The following is a 19,344-nucleotide window of genomic DNA, read 5'->3' as shown; positions in this document are numbered from 1 at the left end:
CCTGGCTCACACCTTAAACCTGGTGGTGCAGTGCTTCCTGAAAAGTTATCCGGGGTTATCCGACCTGCTCCTCAAAGTGCGTGGACTTTGCGCACATATCCGCCGTTCGCCTGTACACTCCAGCCGTATGCAGACCTATCAGCGTTCTTTGAACCTTCCCCAGCATCGCCTAATCATAGACGTTGCAACAAGGTGGAACTCAACACTGCACATGCTTCAGAGACTGTGCGAACAGAGGCGGGCTGTTATGTTTTTGTGGGAGGATACACATACACGGGCAGGCAGTAGGATGGCAGACATGGAGTTGTCAGGTGTGCAGTGGTCGAAGATTCAAGACATGTGTCAAGTCCTTCAGTGTTTTGAGGAATGCACACGGCTGGTTAGTGCAGACAACGCCATAATAAGCATGAGCATCCCCCTAATGCGTCTGCTGATGCAAAGTTTGACGCACATAAAGGATCAGGCGTCTGCACCAGAGGAAGAGGAAAGCCTTGATGACAGTCAGCGATTGTCTGGTCAGGGCAGTGTACATGACGAGGTACCGGGCGAAGAGGAGGTGGAGGATGAGGAGGATGATGGGGATGAGTATATTTTTAATGAGGAAGCTTTCCCGGGGGCACGGGAAATTGGTGGCGTGGCAAGGCCGGGTTCTGGTTTTTTGAGGGACACAAGTGACGTAGATTTGCCTGCAACTGCCCCTCAACCAAGCACAACCGCAGATTTGACAACGGGAACTTTGGCCCACATGGCGGATTATGCCTTGCGTATCCTCAAAAGGGACACACGCATTACAAAAATGATGAACGATGACGATTACTGGTTGGCCTGCCTCCTTGATCCTCGCTATAAAGGCAAATTGCAAAATATTATGCCACATGAGAACTTGGAACTAATATTAGCAACAAAACAATCAACTCTTGTTGACCGTTTGCTTCTGGCATTCCCTGCACACAGCGCCCGTGATCGTTCTCACACGAGCTCCAGGGGCCAGCAGACCAGAGGTGTTAGAGGGGCAGAAATCAGAAGTGGCGTTGGACAGAGGGGTTTTCTGACCAGGTTGTGGAGTGATTTTTCTATGACCGCAGACAGGACAGGTACTGCAGCATCAATTCAAAGTGACAGGAGACAACATTTGTCCAGTATGGTTACAAACTATTTTTCATCCCTTATCGACGTTCTCCCTCAACCGTCATTCCCATTTGATTACTGGGCATCCAAATTAGACACCTGGCCAGAATTGGCAGAATATGCATTGCAGGAGCTTGCTTGCCCGGCAGCTAGTGTCCTATCAGAAAGAGTATTCAGTGCTGCAGGTTCAATACTAACAGAAAAAAGGACTCGTCTGGCTACCCAAAATGTAGATGATCTAACCTTCATTAAAATGAACCACAACTGGATTTCAAAATCTTTTGCCCCACCCTGCCCGGCTGACACCTAGCTTTCCTATGAAAAGGTCTTGCCTGTGGACTATTCTGAATGACTTTTCCAATCTCGTAATTTTCTTCACCTGATTGTCCAGCATACGACATGTTTCCACCTCACGAAATGGCCAAACTCCCCACACGGGGCCGTGCTATCGCCACTTTGCGCTTGGACCCTTGAGAGTGCTGTTTGTCTGAAGAGGTGGGTGTGGCCGCTTTTGGTCGACGGCACTGCCACTGGGTCCCTCATAGTACAATAAAGTGTCTCTGGCGGTGGTGGTGCGCACCCAACGTCAGACACACCGTTGTAATATGAGGGGCCCTGTGCCTGTACCGCCGGCCACAAGACAGTTCCCCCCCCCAGCTCAAACAGTGCTCTACCACTAGCAAAATTATCTCTCACAGCTTCACCAATGTGTAGTCTAGCCGCTGACATCCTTCAATGCCTGGCACTGACAATACCATTGTTTTGACATTTTTGTTATGTTAGGCCTTCGAAGCCTGTCTGCGGTCCCTTCTTTCTACAACTACTACACTGACCAGGCCACTGCTGGCCGTGTTACCCTGGAACCAATTTAAAAGTGCCTACAGTCAGCCCAATTTTGTTATGTTAGGCCTTCGAAGACTGTCTGCCGTCACTCCTTCCACTAGACTTCCACTGACCATACACTGCTGCCCATGTACCCCTGGAACCAATTTAAAGTGCCTACAGCCAGCCCAATTTTGTTATGTTAGGCCTTCGAAGCCTGTCTGCGGTCACTCCTTCCACTAGACTTCCACTGACCAGACCACTGCTGCCCGTGTACCCCTGGAACCAATTTAAAAGTGCCTACAGCCAGCCCAAGTTTGTTATGTTAGGCCTTGGAAGCCTGTCTGCGGTCACTCCTTCCACTAGACTTCCACTGACCAGACCACTGCTGCCCGTGTACCCCTGGAACCAATTTAAAAGTGCCTACAGCCAGCCCAAGTTTGTTATGTTAGGCCTTGGAAGCCTGTCTGCGGTCACTCCTTCCACTAGACTTCCACTGACCAGACCACTGCTGCCCGTGTACCCCTGGAACCAATTTAAAAGTGCCTACAGCCAGCCCAAGTTTGTTATGTTAGGCCTTCTAAGCCTGTCTGCGGTCCATTCTTTCAACTACTACTACACTGACCAGGTCACTGCTGCCCGTGTACCCCTGGAACCAATTTAAAATTGCCTACAGCCAGCCCAATTTTTTTATTTTAGGCCTTCGATGCCTGTCTGCGGTCCATTCTTTCAACTACTACTACACTGACCAGGTCACTGCTGTCCGTGTACCCCTGGAACCAATTTAAAATTGCCTACAGCCATGTGTTATTATTTTAGGCCTTCGATGCCTGTCTGCGGTCACTCCTTCCACTAGGCCTCCACTGACCACACCACTGCTGTCCGTGTACCCCTGGAACCAATTTAAAATTGCCTACAGCCAGCCCAATTTTTTTATTTTAGGCCTTCGATGCCTGTCTGCGGTCCATTCTTTCAACTACTACTACACTGACCAGGTCACTGCTGCCCGTGTACCCCTGGAACCAATTTAAAATTGCCTACAGCCATGTGTTATTATTTTAGGCATTCGATGCCTGTCTGCGGTCCATTTTTTCAACTACTACTACACTGACCAGGTCACTGCTGCCCGTGTACCCCTGGAACCAATTTAAAATTGCCTACAGCCATGTGTTATTATTTTAGGCCTTCGATGCCTGTCTGCGGTCACTCCTTCCACTAGGCCTCCACTGACCACACCACTGCTGTCCGTGTACCCCTGGAACCAATTTAAAATTGCCTACAGCCATGTGTTATTATTTTAGGCATTCGATGCCTGTCTGCGGTCCATTTTTTCAACTACTACTACACTGACCAGGTCACTGCTGCCCGTGTACCCCTGGAACCAATTTAAAATTGCCTACAGCCATGTGTTATTATTTTAGGCATTCGATGCCTGTCTGCGGTCCATTTTTTCAACTACTACTACACTGACCAGGTCACTGCTGCCCGTGTACCCCGGGAACCAATTTAAAATTGCCTACAGCCATGTGTTATTATTTTAGGCATTCGATGCCTGTCTGCGGTCCATTTTTTCAACTACTACTACACTGACCAGGTCACTGCTGCCCGTGTACCCCTGGAACCAATTTAAAATTGCCTACAGCCATGTGTTATTATTTTAGGCCTTCGATGCCTGTCTGCGGTCACTCCTTCCACTAGGCCTCCACTGACCACACCACTGCTGTCCGTGTACCCCTGGAACCAATTTAAAATTGCCTACAGCCAGCCCAATTTTTTTATTTTAGGCCTTCGATGCCTGTCTGCGGTCCATTCTTTCAACTACTACTACACTGACCAGGTCACTGCTGCCCGTGTACCCCTGGAACCAATTTAAAATTGCCTACAGCCATGTGTTATTATTTTAGGCATTCGATGCCTGTCTGCGGTCCATTTTTTCAACTACTACTACACTGACCAGGTCACTGCTGCCCGTGTACCCCGGGAACCAATTTAAAATTGCCTACAGCCATGTGTTATTATTTTAGGCCTTCGATGCCTGTCTGCGGTCACTCCTTCCACTAGGCCTCCACTGACCACACCACTGCTGTCCGTGTACCCCTGGAACCAATTTAAAATTGCCTACAGCCATGTGTTATTATTTTAGGCCTTCGATGCCTGTCTGCGGTCACTCCTTCCACTAGGCCTCCACTGACCACACCACTGCTGTCCGTGTACCCCTGGAACCAATTTAAAATTGCCTACAGCCATGTGTTATTATTTTAGGCATTCGATGCCTGTCTGCGGTCCATTTTTTCAACTACTACTACACTGACCAGGTCACTGCTGCCCGTGTACCCCTGGAACCAATTTAAAATTGCCTACAGCCATGTGTTATTATTTTAGGCCTTCGATGCCTGTCTGCGGTCACTCCTTCCACTAGGCCTCCACTGACCACACCACTGCTGTCCGTGTACCCCTGGAACCAATTTAAAATTGCCTACAGCCAGCCCAATTTTTTTATTTTAGGCCTTCGATGCCTGTCTGCGGTCCATTCTTTCAACTACTACTACACTGACCAGGTCACTGCTGCCCGTGTACCCCTGGAACCAATTTAAAATTGCCTACAGCCATGTGTTATTATTTTAGGCCTTCGATGCCTGTCTGCGGTCACTCCTTCCACTAGGCCTCCACTGACCACACCACTGCTGTCCGTGTACCCCTGGAACCAATTTAAAATTGCCTACAGCCATGTGTTATTATTTTAGGCCTTCGATGCCTGTCTGCGGTCACTCCTTCCACTAGGCCTCCACTGACCACACCACTGCTGTCCGTGTACCCCTGGAACCAATTTAAAATTGCCTACAGCCATGTGTTATTATTTTAGGCCTTCGATGCCTGTCTGCGGTCACTCCTTCCACTAGGCCTCCACTGACCACACCACTGCTGTCCGTGTACCCCTGGAACCAATTTAAAATTGCCTACAGCCATGTGTTATTATTTTAGGCCTTCGATGCCTGTCTGCGGTCACTCCTTCCACTAGGCCTCCACTGACCACACCACTGCTGTCCGTGTACCCCTGGAACCAATTTAAAATTGCCTACAGCCATGTGTTATTATTTTAGGCCTTCGATGCCTGTCTGCGGTCCATTCTTTCAACTACTACTACACTGACCAGGGCACTGCTGGCCGTGTACCCCTGGAACCAACATCAGAAAATATAAAAATAAGTATTTTGCTTATAAAAAAGAAAATACTGGTGAGATATCAAATGCAGACATTTTAACATTAAAAACAAACACACAACTAAAATCTGGTACAGTACTAAAAATGGCCACCAGCTACAATTACTTTCTCCTGCAAGTAGTTAACTGAAAGTTTTTTTAAATTGAAAACACACATATGGCATCCACCGAGTGTTGTCCTGTCGCGTCTTCTTTATATTATTGCCGAGAAGATGCAAAATAATGAAAATAATAAAATCATTAATTACCAAAATAATAGAGAAAGTCAACACCACATTGCAAATAAACATTCATTCCAAATAAAGAAGCAGGGCGCGTCCGAGGGTGAGTATATACCTAATAAGAATATAATCACCCTCGGACGCGCAATGCTTATTTCCAACAGCCTTCCTTCCTAAGAATCAGCCCTTCCGTCGTGTAGAGAGACGTTGTGTTACACTCCAAGGTGTTCCCCAGGTTGCCTTTCCTGAGCTTCGATCTTCCGGCTCTCGTTTAGTAGTTCTTGGAAACTACTCTGCATTAGGCCTTCAAATTGGGTATGGGGTGTAGAGAGAGGGTGTGTTACACTCCAAGGTGTTCCCCAGGTTGCCTTTCCTGAGCTTCGATATTCCGGCTCTCGTTTAGTAGTTGTCGGAAACTACGCTGCATTAGGCCTACAAATTGGGTATGGGGCGTAGAGAGAGGGTGTGTTACACTCCAAGGTGTTCCCCAGGTTGCCTTTCCTGAGCTTCGATATTCCGGCTCTCGTTTAGTAGTTGTCGGAAACTACGCTGCATTAGGCCTACAAATTGGGTATGGGGTGTAGAGAGAGGGTGTGTTACACTCCAAGGTGTTCCCCAGGTTGCCTTTCCTGAGCTTCGATCTTCATGCTCTCGTTTAGTAGTTGTCGGAAACTACGCTGCATTAGGCCTACAAATTGGGTATGGGGTGTAGAGAGAGGGTTTGTTACACTCCAAGGTGTTCCCCAGGTTGCCTTTCCTGAGCTTCGATCTTCCGGCTCTCGTTTAGTAGTTGTTGGAAACTACGCTGCATTAGGCCTTCAAATTGGGTATGGGGTGTAGCGAGAGGGTGTGTTACACTCCAAGGTGTTCCCCAGGTTGCCTTTCCTGAGCTTCTATCTTCAGGCTCTCATTAAATTGTGGTTAAATGGAACAACTGCATTTGGCGTACTAGTTGGTTTGGGGCCTACTATCGGTGTCTGCCACTCCTTGCTGTTCTCCTCCACTGAACAAAGCTGTGCCGCCTGTTTACTACGGTTGCCAATTTTGAACTGCATTTCGACTACTTACTGATTTGGCCCTACTCTCTGTGTCAGCCTCTCATTCCAGTTGTCCTCCACTGCAATGCCCCCTGGTTATTCCTGTGTTACCAATTTTGAACTGCATTTAGCCCACTTTCTTCTTTGGGCCTATATCTGTGTTTCCACTTCATCGTGCCCATTGCCCAGCCAGTGATAGATGAGTCTGCTGGTACATTGACCCATAACGCAACATTCCCCGTGCACGCTACACAACAACATTGTGACCCTGCTGAAAGTCAGGTTGCTCTTCCCGCATACCATACCACCTTACACGGGGACAAAGAGGAAGGTGCAGATGAAAGTGCAGGTTCCTTCATCAGGTGGGGGGAGGAATACTAGTTGGCGACGTCACTGGCACAGGGCCTCTCATAGTACGCAAAAGTGTTGCTGCCGGTGGGAGGCGCCCCCGCCGTGCAAACACACCGCTGTACTTTGAGGGGCCCTGTGCCAGTGCCAATGCCAACGAGTGGGCCCCCCCTGCTTGCTCAGGTTCACAGCACTTGCAAAGTTGAAATACTTACCTCTCCCTGCTCCACTGCCGTGACGTGGTCCAGATTTCCTGGGCCCACTAATTACTTGAACCAGCCCTACCCCCCACAACTTTAGCCAAATGACCCCCAATTTCAAATGCCTTCCAATTATTATAAGGTAAATTACGCTTGACAAGCTTCATTAAGAAGAATGGATGGTTTTGACATTAAAATGGCCACTCTAGGTGTTTTCCTGGCCCCCACTCACTGCCGACTATGCTGCCCCATTGACTTGCATTGGGTTTCGTGTTTCGGTCGATCCCGACTTTACGTCATAATCGGCCGATTTCACTCGACCCGACTTTGGACATAGTCGGGTTTCGCAAAACCCGGCTCGACTCTAAAAAGGTCAAGGTCGCTCAACTCTATTGGCATTAAAAATGCCAGGTAAAATACACACATTTTTTGCCACATTTTTGTTTTTGATGCTTTCCGACTTGCGTTTTTTCCCATTCATTTGTATGGGTGAAAAATGCTGAAAAAAACTATCATGCTGCAGATTTTAAAAAAAAAACTCTGATGGTTCAAATCTGCTAAGAAAAATTAAGCAACTCAGAAATCTCATTCACTATGCTGGTATTATAAAACACTGCGTTTAAACTGTTTTTTCAAAGAGCAAAGACGCAGCGTGTGGTGACAAACCCTGAAAGTTCGTTAAGATTTTCATCACGACTATGTATTACACATAGGAGCAAGTTTGCCAAATGCACTTGCAATTTCAGGATTTCCATTACAAACAGGTATCTTTAGTTCCATGAATAAATAGCACGCTACACATACAGCAGTTTCTCGTAATAATACAGTGGAAATTAATTAGAGTTTGCAGGTAACAACATCTTCCTGTCCGCACCCATAACATTTTGTTCAGAGGCATTTAATCTATCACACGCCGATTGTGAACTCTCACCCACTTCCTCAGCTACTACAGCACATCTTGCTCAGGTCATCTAGTCCATTCATTGTGTAGATTTGGATAAGAATGTTACGTGTGCTTGGGAAATATTTTGGAGAATATGCTGTTGCTATTTTACACACAGATGTACATACAAAATGACTTTAACACACTGTCCTATTTTAGATGGCTCCATTGGCCATATTCATATTTATACTCCATATTTATTACCTTGGTGGTTGGTGATGTGGTTTTCCTTTGACTTTTTTATTTTTTTATTTTTTACAAACCTTTCTATCATTGTTCTCTCAAGATATGTGCAATAGAAATGACAGTGTTAAAAAAAATACCACACTTAGCAGACAGGTATATCTGTACTCAGTCTCCTTGACCTCCAACTTGCTTAGCTTCCAGGGAACATTGCTTTCTACATAATTAAAGAGGTTCTCCACTACTTTATCATTGATGACCTATCCTTAGGAAAGGTTATCAATGTTCAATCGGTCAGGGTTCGACTCCTGGCACCAGTGTCAGCGGCCACCGGCTAGAAATGCTCAACTGTGGAGCTGTTCTGTCTTCTGATAGTGGCTGTGGATCCTACTCCTATTGACTTGAGTAGGATGTGGATGTGCAGTATCCAGCCGTGGACACTATCAGAAGATGGAGTAGCTCCGTAATTGAGCATCTCCAGCCGGTGGCTGCCGCTGATAGGAATAGACGATCGTCGGGGTGCCAGGTGTTGGACACCGACCGATCAGACATTGATAACCTATCCTAAGGATATGTCATCAATGACAAAGTAGTGGATAACCTCTTTAATATTTGAAGCTTCTGTTCAATCAAGATACATTAGGTAATTGAATTTTGGCAGTTCCACATAATTGTGTCCCAAACCTTGAAAGTGATCCAGTATCCTGCAGGACTATCCAGCCCTGAAAGGCTCATCACTGAAATGTTATGCTGTTCCCTCCCTCTCACTTCATGGCAAACAGGCCGGTTTTAGACAAATTGTGGCCTTTGGCAAAATTCAAAGTAGGGCTACAGATGCTGAAATACTCCACCAACAACAGCACCAGGGTCAATTTAGTCCATTAAAGCTAATATTATCATTTGGAAGACAATAGGACATGTTCTGTAATTGATATTGTTATGGTTATTTACATCTGAAGAGACAAGCCACCACACCAGTCCTTCAATGACCTTCCTTGAATAGCACTGTGCAGAGCACTGTCCTTGTGTTTATTTCCCTTACTGCGTACAGTATTATACAAAGGCAGTCACTGACAGACAGATCATTGGACTGGTCCATAAGATATCCGGCTAAGGCTAGATTTACACACCATATAGCACCTGTATTTTTCATGGGGGTATGGAGTAAACTCACCAGTCAAGTGGCTTCTCCTGGATGATAACACAGCCTGCACTCTGTTCCTACTGGCGCAGTGCAATGTCAGGATTACATGGGCAGCACATGGCCATTGTATGCCAACATGGAATTATTTATGTAATAATAAACTTAGGTCTCATTGGACCTTTATTCACATGGGTGTACACCACCATTAAGACTGTAGACTAATAGGGAAAGGGAAGGGGGGAGGTGTGAATATAATTTAAGTGCTAACCTTTATTTCTAATTAATGCTAAAAAAAAATTAAGTCAGGCTATTATACTTCCATATAAATGATATAGGGTTAACAAATAGTAAGAATCTCATGTCATATATGGTATATCTATTTATCCCAAATTAAGTGGGTACCATATACTGTGAGATGCATATGTATTCTGTATCCCATATACAATCCCAGCCATTATACATTTTCATGTCATAACTGATTAGACCAAATAAGTCATGTCTGGTTGATGCAGGGCTGATGTAGGGTATATAGAATAATTTACAATAGCGCAGCTACACTGCTATAGGATCAAAATGCATGCCGTGGATAAATCCAGCAGATGGATAGTACCCAGTACATATGGGCTAGTGGAGCGCCCCGCCAGTAGGGCTATGGGGTACTTGGTACCGGGTCCTTCGGTTCTCATTGGGGATGTCACGGTGGCTGACCCGGCCCGTGGCCCTCGGGAGGTCCGATGATGTAGTTGGGGGAAAGGACTTTAAAGGGATAATGTTCGTGAAGCCACCTGTGGTATTCAGTCAGGGTGACCGACGCTGCTTAGGGGTCCGCTGGGGCGATGTTTTGGCAGCTAGATGGTATACCTTCCCACAGGTGAAGTATGTCCCCAGGGCTTCCCAGAGTGTAAATGGTGGATGGTGGTTGATATAAGGACACAAGGTTGCAGTCTCTTTACCTTTACTGAAGGCTTCAGCTTCCACAGTCCAGGGTAGGGACCACGGGGTAGGCAGAGTCCAGCCAGTCTGAAGGCAAATCTAGAGTCCCCTTATCCAGGTGGAATTCAATAGCCTTCCTCTAGCGCCTGGGCGTTGTAGTCCCTGCCTGCTGAGCAACTCGGTAAGGTCCTCACAACTATTTCAGATGTTAAGTCTCTTCTCTCTGTCCCCCTGATGGATAGGACAAAGCCGTATGACTGATGGCCTGAGGCTTTTTATAGGGACCCTAGAGACGCCCCGGCCCCCACAAGTTGCCACCCTGCCTTCTGGGTATATGGTTGGGCAGCCGACGTGGAATCAACTGTCCTGCCAGTCTCTGAAGTAACGGCATAGAGATCCTTACTCCCTCGGTGTTCTGGCTACCGGTAGTGCGCTTCAGAAGGAGGCAGCCTGCTTCTAGCTGGTCTCCCTCTTATATTCCTCTCCTTTTGCTATGACTTCATTGCTCACTCACTGCAACATAATTCCTTATAATTCCATAATATTTCAAAAAAGCTAAGCACGGGAGCGCCGCTACCTCCTTCCTCTACCCAGATTAAAAGTTGTCCCAACATTGCGCAGATACCCCTTGGCATTACGCAAACTTAGCATCACCGGGATCCTTATCCCTACTCTCCCTATACCCTCTAAAACTCTCTAAACAAGCGAGTATGATGAAGGCTCTGGTGGAGCCGAAACGTCTCTTATCGCTTTTTTGAAATATTCTGTTATGCTCCCTGAACACATTGAATAAATTTGTTAATATTTTAGCATCACATTCCCTGTGAGAGTGCGGTGAAATTTATATTTAGTTTTCAGACGTAACATCACTCCCCCTGGTGGAAGAATAACATTACTGCAACGACCAGGACTCTAGGGCGCTGCACAAGCGCACCAGATCACTATGAATATATGCAGTACATTGGTACATTGTTAATAGCACCGCTCAAGTGAACATTACAGTTGTTAATCCATCTCCTAAGCAACATCAATGTATATGTGGTCAGCATGAGCAATTACACATGAGTGCAACAGCTGATCGTTGCAGGCATGGTCCCACTAAGTAGAGAGCCGTGTCGGCATGGATTGTGAAAAGTGTGCTATTATAGGCAGACTGTAAGTTGGTCAGACTCATTGCACATACATTGCTATCAATGCTGCTCAGATAGACATCGAGGCTGTTACACCACCACGCAAGCCTCATCAGTACATGTGCGGCCAGCGTGAGCAATCACGTAAGGATACAACAGCTGATCGCTGCAGGCACGGTCTAATTAAGTAAATAGCCGTGCTGATGTGGGTTATAGGTAGTGTGCTGTCTCAAACAGACTCAGTCTGTCATGACCTTAGCCACATTATTGTACCGATTCACATTGACTCCACTGTCTCAATATTGGGAACCCTATCTCAATACACCTAGGATTAGATCAGGACATGTGTCCCTGACGCGCATTTCGTCAGTATGCCGTTTTTTTTCTAAGGGCCCTTAATGATTACAATCTCTATTGCTGTTATCTTATATACAGCCAAATGAATGTATTCAATTCTATGGTTTTTTTTAGCAGTAATTAGTAATAAAGCTTAATTTTAAATTCTATTAACACCCTTTTTCCCCCCTCTTCTCCTTCCCTATTAGTCTATGGATTTTTTTAAATGTGATTTCTTCTAATTCAGCCATGATTCACATGTGAGACTGCCATTAAACAATTCCTCTTTGTTTTTCAGGTCCGTACTTCATTAACCACACTGCTGTTTCCTGGAAGACCATTCAGCTTACTACGGCACTTCCTGATAGCATTTGTTCTCCTTGCCTTTAACAATACTCTGGTTATTTTTGTGCCTACTATTAAGGATATCTTTGGATTCATAGGTTAGTTATTGCATGTGTAATAGTTTACATGTTTTCTGCTATGAATTTTCGTAAAGTATAGGACTAACATTTTATGCATTGAAGGGACATGACAGATGTTTAAAACCTACAGGAGAAACAAATGAGCAAAAACCCTGCTGTAAATAAGTAAAAAGCAAAAAGTTCATCTAAATAACACAGAGTTTTTAGTAATACTGTTTTTGATCAAAAATAGCATAAAAGCCATCCCACCATCGTCAAGGTGCCCTGATCGGGACGGTCCTACACTGTCTAATATTAAAAACCTTACCATGTGTCAATGTTGATCTCACTGTGACTAAGGACAGACAACAGGACTGGGCCCAACCAGTAGACCACTGGTCTGGGGGAGCTTGATATACAATCTCCAGCTCAGAAAAGGGAGGCCACTCCCCAGCTTGCACAGAATGCAATAATAGAAAGAAAAAACACACAAAAAAATTAGCTTAACTTAAGTTGGTGTACATGCAGCACATAAACGCATGTTCACATTGGCACAAAACATTTAAAACCTACAAGAGAAAAAATGAGCAAAAACCCTGCTGTAAATAAGTAAAAAGCAAAAAATGTATCTAAATAACACAGAGTTTATGTGCTGCATGTGTACCAACTTAAGTTCAGCTCAATTTTTGTGTTTTTTCTTTGTATTATTGCATTCTATGCAAGCCGGAGAGTAGCCTCCCTTTTCTGAGCTGGAGATTGTATATAAAGCTCCCCCAGGCTGGTGTTCTACTGGTTGGGCCCAGTCCTGTTGTCTGCCCTTAGTCACAGTGAGGGCAACATTGACACACAGTAAGGTTTTTAATATTAGACAGTGTAGGACTGGTCCGATCAGAGTTACTTTGTCATGATGGGATGGCTTTTATGCTATTTTTAATCAAAAACAGTATTACTGAAAACTCTGTGTTATTTAGATGCACTTTTTGCTTTTTACTTATTTACAGCAGGGTTTTTCTTTTTCCTCATTTTTTCTCTTGTAGGTTTTATATGTTCTGTGACCAATGTGAACATGCGTTTATGTGCTGCATGTGTACCAACTTAAGTTAAGCTCAATTTTTGTGTTTTTTTCTTTGCATTATTACATTATAGATGTTTACTCGGCAACTTTCGGAAATCCTATACAAATGAATTGGGTGAGGATTTTATACACAACCACCTCTCTATCCCCAGCGGTGTGAGACACAGCCATGTTCTCAAGATATATGGGGGGTACTCTGAGTAGTGCTGAGTAAAACATGTAGAGCTTAATAGTGCAAGGGTAGTACAAAATGACAGATTAATGGAACCTGTTATAATCAGAGGAATTAAAAATTCAAAGATATAACGTGAAGAACTGTTTTTCAAATAACAATCTATCCCCTTCCCATAGTAAAGCGGATAACTTACAGATCACTAGTGGTCTGACTGTTGAGACCCCAGTGTATGGGACTTTTCAGCACTATTTATAATGAAGTGGAGGTGCGCATGCTCAACGTCAGCTCCATTCATTATCTATGGGACTGCCATAAAAAGCCAAGTGCTGTACTCGGTTTTCTCAGGCAGTTCTTTAGACAACAAGTGGAGTACAAGTGCACATGCTCGTTCTCCACTCCATTCAGATGGGGCTCTGCAGAACTCCATTCTCTGAGCTCGAGCCCCATTCTCGGGATCACTGAGGGTCCCAGCAGTCATCAAATAGTCCTGATCCTATGAGTAGGGTATAATCTGTTATTATGGGAACACCCCTTAAAAACTCGTGGACTGAAAACAAAATCTGTTAATATTGCTGTTTTATTACGTGGCAAAAGGACTATATGGAAACTAACCTTTTAAGAGTATATTGAAAGGCCAATAAACTAAAGAATATCTTCTAAACCTAAGTCATTAATTCAAAATAAAATGTTACAGTATCCTGTTTATTTTATCAGTAAAGTCAGCCATGATTAATTATCAACTAGTGCAATAAACCAATGAATGCAGAACTATTTATTTTCTTTGCCATAGGTGCGTCAGCAGCAACCTTGTTGATCTTCATTCTACCTGCCGCTTTTTATTTACGAATAGTGAAGAAAGAACCTTTTCGATCGCCACAAAAAATTGGGGTAAGACTAATAGATCAGTTCATCAATCCTTAATATTGAAGTATTGGTAGTATTATATCCAGTTATTATACAGACATCACATAATCATAGACTGCAGGTTGTAACACTTCTTTATGAACAGTAGAGGGAGCATTATTACTTACAAAGTGAAAAAAGTCTGAACATTTATTGCGATTCAGATCTATGGTTTTTCAATGGAAATCATTCTGGTAGTTTGTAAATAATAGCGATAAGTGTGTCCAGAATGGTGATTGACACTTGATGTAAAATCGTAGCAGAACCCTCAACATACTATGGGACACACTAATATTAGTGTTTTTTTTTATGTGAAAGATGGCCCGTAAGACCCCTTCAGGCACAAGGTCTGGGGGCATCTCCTGCATCTGCACAGACTAAAGTGACATCTTTAAGTGTATCATACAAGCTTTACTCTTTGTCACATGATATATTGTTTGTATAAATCTTCTACTTGATTAATTTGCATGGAACAAGGTGCCCCTACATTAGATAGAATGATGTCTCCCTGTACCATCACCACATGGTGGCCCTAGAGTAGATAGTGATGTCTCCCTGTATCCTGACCACATGGTGCCCCTGGAGAAGATAGTGATGTCTCCCTGTACACTCACCACATGGTGGCCCTAGAGAAGATAGTGATGTCTCCCTGTACCCTCACCATATGGTGCCCCTGGAGAAGATAGTGATGTCTCCCTGTACCCTCACCACATGGTGCCCCTAGAGTAGATAGTGATGTCTCCCTGTACCCTCACCACATGGTGGCCCTAGAGTAGATAGTAATGTATCCCTGCACACTCACCACATGGTGCTCCCAGAGTAGATAGTGATTTATCCCTGTATCCTAACCACATGGTGCCCCTAGAGTAGAAAGTGATGTCTCCCTGTACCCTCACCACATGGTGCCCCTAGAGTAGATAGTAATATCTCCCTGTACACTCACTACATGGTGCCTCCAGAGTAGATAGCGATATCTCCCTGTACCCTCACCACATGGTGCTCCCAGAGTAGATAGTGATGTTTCTCTGTACCCTCACCACATGGTGCCCCTAGAGTAGATAGTAATATCTCCCTGTACACTCACTACATGGTGCCCCCAGAGTATATAGTGATGTCTCCCTGTACCCTCACCACATGGTGCCTCCAGAGTAGATAGTGATGTATCCCTGCACACTCACCACATGGTGCCTCCAGAGTAGATAGTGATGTCTCCCTTTTCCCTCACCACATGGTGCCCCCAGAGTAGAAAGTGATGTCTCCCTGTACCCTCACCACATGGTGCCCCTAGAGCAGATAGTAATATCTCCCTGTACACTCACTACATGGTGCCCCCAGAGTAGATAGTGATGTCTCCCTGTTACCTCACCACATGATGCCCCTAGAGTAGATAGTGATGTTTCTCTGTACCCTCACCACATGGTGCCCCTAGAGTAGATAGTAATATCTCCCTGTACACTCACTACATGGTGCCCCCAGAGTATATAGTGATGTCTCCCTGTTCCCTCACCACATGGTGCCCCCAGAGTAGATAGTGATGTCTCCCTGTTCCCTCACCACATGATGCCCATAGAGAAGATAGTGATGTCTCTCTGTACCCTCACCACATGGTTCCCCTAGATTAGATAGTGATGTATCCTTGTATCCTCACCACATGGTGCTCCTAGAGTAGATAGTGATGTCTCATGTATCCTCATCACATTTCCCTCAGAGTAGATAGTGATGTATCCCTATATCCTAACCACATGGTGCCCCTAGAGTAGATAGTGATGTCTCCCTGTACCCTCACCACATGGTGCCCCCAGAGTAGATAGTGATGTATCTCTGTATCCTAACCACATGGTGCCCCTAGAGTAGATAGTGATGTCTCCCTGTACACTCACCACATGGTGCCCCCAGAGTAGATAGTGATGTATCCCTGTATCCTAACCATATGGTGCCCCTAGAGTAGATAGTGATATCTCCCTGTACCCTCACCACATGGTTCCTTTCCAACAAAATTATGGCACACAATAAACATTGGCTGATAAACTTGTTCTTTCCAGTGATATGACTTCCGATTTCATAACATCTGCACAAATGTACAATGTCTTACCAGACTTTTCTCATGCCAGTTACAGTGTTCAAACTTGTTCATATTGTGATGCACACCCAAGGAATGTACAGACGGCCTACCAGGAATTAGTCATTACTCCTGGAACTTGGAGAAAATGTTTTGTGTTCATGTGAATCTACATAATAGAGGGCGCTGGGGTTCAACAATGTTATTATATGTGAAGTCCATATATATTCTGATAGTTCTGTGTATATTATTGTGCTTCATTAATATGATACTAAAATATTCTACAGCCAAGGATAGCACTATATGGCTATTGTATATTATTACTTATAGTTCTATATATGTTACTGTACCTTATTAATATAGTGCCAGAATATTTTACAGCCAAGGATAGCACTATATGGCTATACTATATTATTACTTATAGTACTGTATATGTTACTGTACCTTATCAATATACTGCAAGAATATTTTACAGCCAAGGATTGCACCATTTGGCTATTCTATATTAATACGTATAGTTCTGTATATGTTTCTCTATAGTACCAGAATATTCTACAGCCAAGCATAGCAGTTTATACCTGAACAGGAAAAGCCTATGGTAAATGATGATTTTAAATGAATTGTGACATGTATGTATTTAACCCCACAGGCTTTTGTTTTTCTTGTGGTCGGTTTTATATTCATGATCGGCAGCATGTCGCTTATTATATCTGACTGGATCAACAACCCACCCTCCTCCAAGCACCATTAACCCTTGGAAGGCTCGAGGGATGCTCTATGTCAGCGGTTAGCCGGATGCCAGTGTGGATGCCTGGAAGACAAAAAGCTTGATCAATCCAAAGACTGTTGCTGGTACCAACATATGGAATATAGAACTTTTTTACTAGGCTTTATTATTTATGCGTTATCTCATACAAGTGTTGATATTGGAAATCTTAAAATCGAGTAGGTGTTCTCTGACTGGACTGAATGGGCCATAACTGCATTCATACTGTGTTATTTAGAATGTATGGACTTTTGGAAATTAGTGTAATGGATTTTGTACAGTTTCTTGATTGTAGAACCTTTAGGCTCCTTTCCATAGTAGATAATCCGGTAAATCAAAACTTTACTGACAGGAGGAGTATCTAAGGAGTTTTCCTCTTTGACAAAACTGTTTCCCAAATGCTTTTATACATGTAATATAACAAGCACAGCTCGCTCAGGCTCTCTGGGTCCAACACTAGCTCTCTGCCGCTGCTCCAGTCTTGGTGTATTGGCTGCAGAGGTGGCGTCATGTCGTAAGCGCACATCCCCACTGCAGCCAATCACAGGGCTCCGTGTCTCATGCCAGCCTGCATCAGCAGAGCCACTGCGCTCAGTGATTGGCTGCAGTGTTGATGTGCACTGTAGTGTTGACATCACTGCTGCAATCAATACACAAAATCGGAGCAACAGAAGAGAGCACACGACCCTGGGCGCGAGAGCACCAGCTGTTTGTGTTATTTTACATGTGTAGAAGAGTTGGGAACCAATTTTTTCAAAAGTGGAAAAACTCCTTAAGCCTTGACAGGCGCCATTACTCAAGAGACACTCCTTTCCTATACTATACTCTACCATGTTCTTTATATTTTTCAGACATGTATAATGCAAAATATTTCCAAAGTGTGACATTATACCTTAAAGGGTTATTGAAAAAGACAAGTTATCTCCAATTCTAACCGAAAGATAAGGGACAAATTGCTGATTGCTGGAAGTCCACATAGGTCATCAACGATCTAGAGATGTTGGTTCTGTAACCCTAAAAATGCAGCTATGTAGACCCATCTTGAATGGAATGGAGGTGTACATTCTTTGCCTCTGCTCCAATCACTATCAATGGGACTTACGGAAATGACCGAGTATAGGACTTTGCTCTCTCTGGCAGCCCTGTATACAATGAATGGAATTGGAGGACTCTCTACTCAAGAAGGGTCTTCAGAGCATCTCCACTCCATTCAATGTGGGACTGCAGAGCCCCAATCTCAGGATAGCTGTGCATATGGGATAACTTGTTTTTTTGGAGAATATTCCTTTAAATAAGAATAATGAGCACACAATTAGTCATGCTTCATTAATAAACAATTCATCCCAATGCTAGTATTTTTGCATAGTGAATGTTCACCTTTAGGGTATGTGCACACGTCCGGATTTTTTGCGTTTTTTTTGCGGAATTTCGCTATAAAAACGCTATAAATCCGCATAAAAAACGCTAAAATTATGCATCCTATCATTTAAAATGCATTCCGCATTTTTTGTGCAGATGTATGCGTTTTTTTCCGCAAAAAAAACGCAATCCGCAAAAAGAATGGACATGCTCATTCTTTTTGCGGATTTTTTGCGGATTTAATAGCAAAACTGACAGTCAGGAAAAAAAAAAAAAGCAAAAAAAACCGCAAAAAATCAGCGCAAAAAACGCGCAAATTCCGCGAGAAATCCGCGCTGAAAAAAACGCGAATTTCTTGCAGAATTCTCAGGATTTTGTCAGGAAAAAAACCTGACGTGTGCACATACTCTTAAACACTATGGTATTTTTAGGTCAAACTGATCAGAATGGTATACTACACCCTTAGGGTATGTGCACACGTCAGGATTTTTTCCTGACAAAATCCTGAGAAATCTGCCAGAAATTCGCGTTTTTTTTCACGCGGATTTCTCGCAGAATTTGCGCGTTTTTTGCACGGTATTTTTGCGGATTTTTTGCGTTTTTTTTTTTTTCCTGAATGTCATTTTTGCTATGGAATCTGCAAAAAATCCGCAAAAAGAATGAGCATGTCCGTTCTTTTTGCAGAATGCGTTTTTTTTGCGGAAAAAAACATTAACATATGCACAAAAAATGCGGAATGCATTCTAAAAGATAGGATGCATAATGTTAGCGTTTTTTTACCGGATTTATAGCGTTTTTATAGCGAAATTCCGCAAAAAAAACGCTAAAAATCCGGACGTGTGCACATACCCTTAATAGCAATGAGACCTCTGTTCTGTGTGAGGTACACAAGTTCAAGTGCTCTGCATGAAAATATAGTTAATAGTTAAAGTGTCACTAACTGCACCCACCTCTGAG

General features: G+C 43.9%; 1 protein-coding gene across 1 annotated transcript in view; it reads left to right on the top strand.

The window, feature by feature from the left end:
- The window catches only part of SLC38A4 (solute carrier family 38 member 4), a 186,675-nt gene extending 168,025 nt beyond the window's left edge, over positions 1-18,650 (top strand). Inside the window, exons 14-16 of the mRNA XM_069764486.1 lie at positions 11,945-12,089; positions 14,091-14,188; positions 16,912-18,650. Coding sequence (XP_069620587.1) covers positions 11,945-12,089; positions 14,091-14,188; positions 16,912-17,013 — 345 coding nt within the window. The 3' untranslated portion in view covers positions 17,014-18,650. The remainder of the gene's footprint in view (positions 1-11,944; positions 12,090-14,090; positions 14,189-16,911) is intronic.
- The last annotated feature ends 694 nt before the right edge of the window (positions 18,651-19,344 follow it).

Source organism: Ranitomeya imitator, chromosome 4 (assembly GCF_032444005.1).
Source record: "Ranitomeya imitator isolate aRanImi1 chromosome 4, aRanImi1.pri, whole genome shotgun sequence".
Lineage (NCBI taxonomy): Eukaryota > Metazoa > Chordata > Amphibia > Anura > Dendrobatidae > Ranitomeya > Ranitomeya imitator.
Note: the sequence above shows the minus strand (reverse complement) of the source record. Positions and strands in the feature narration are given on the sequence as shown.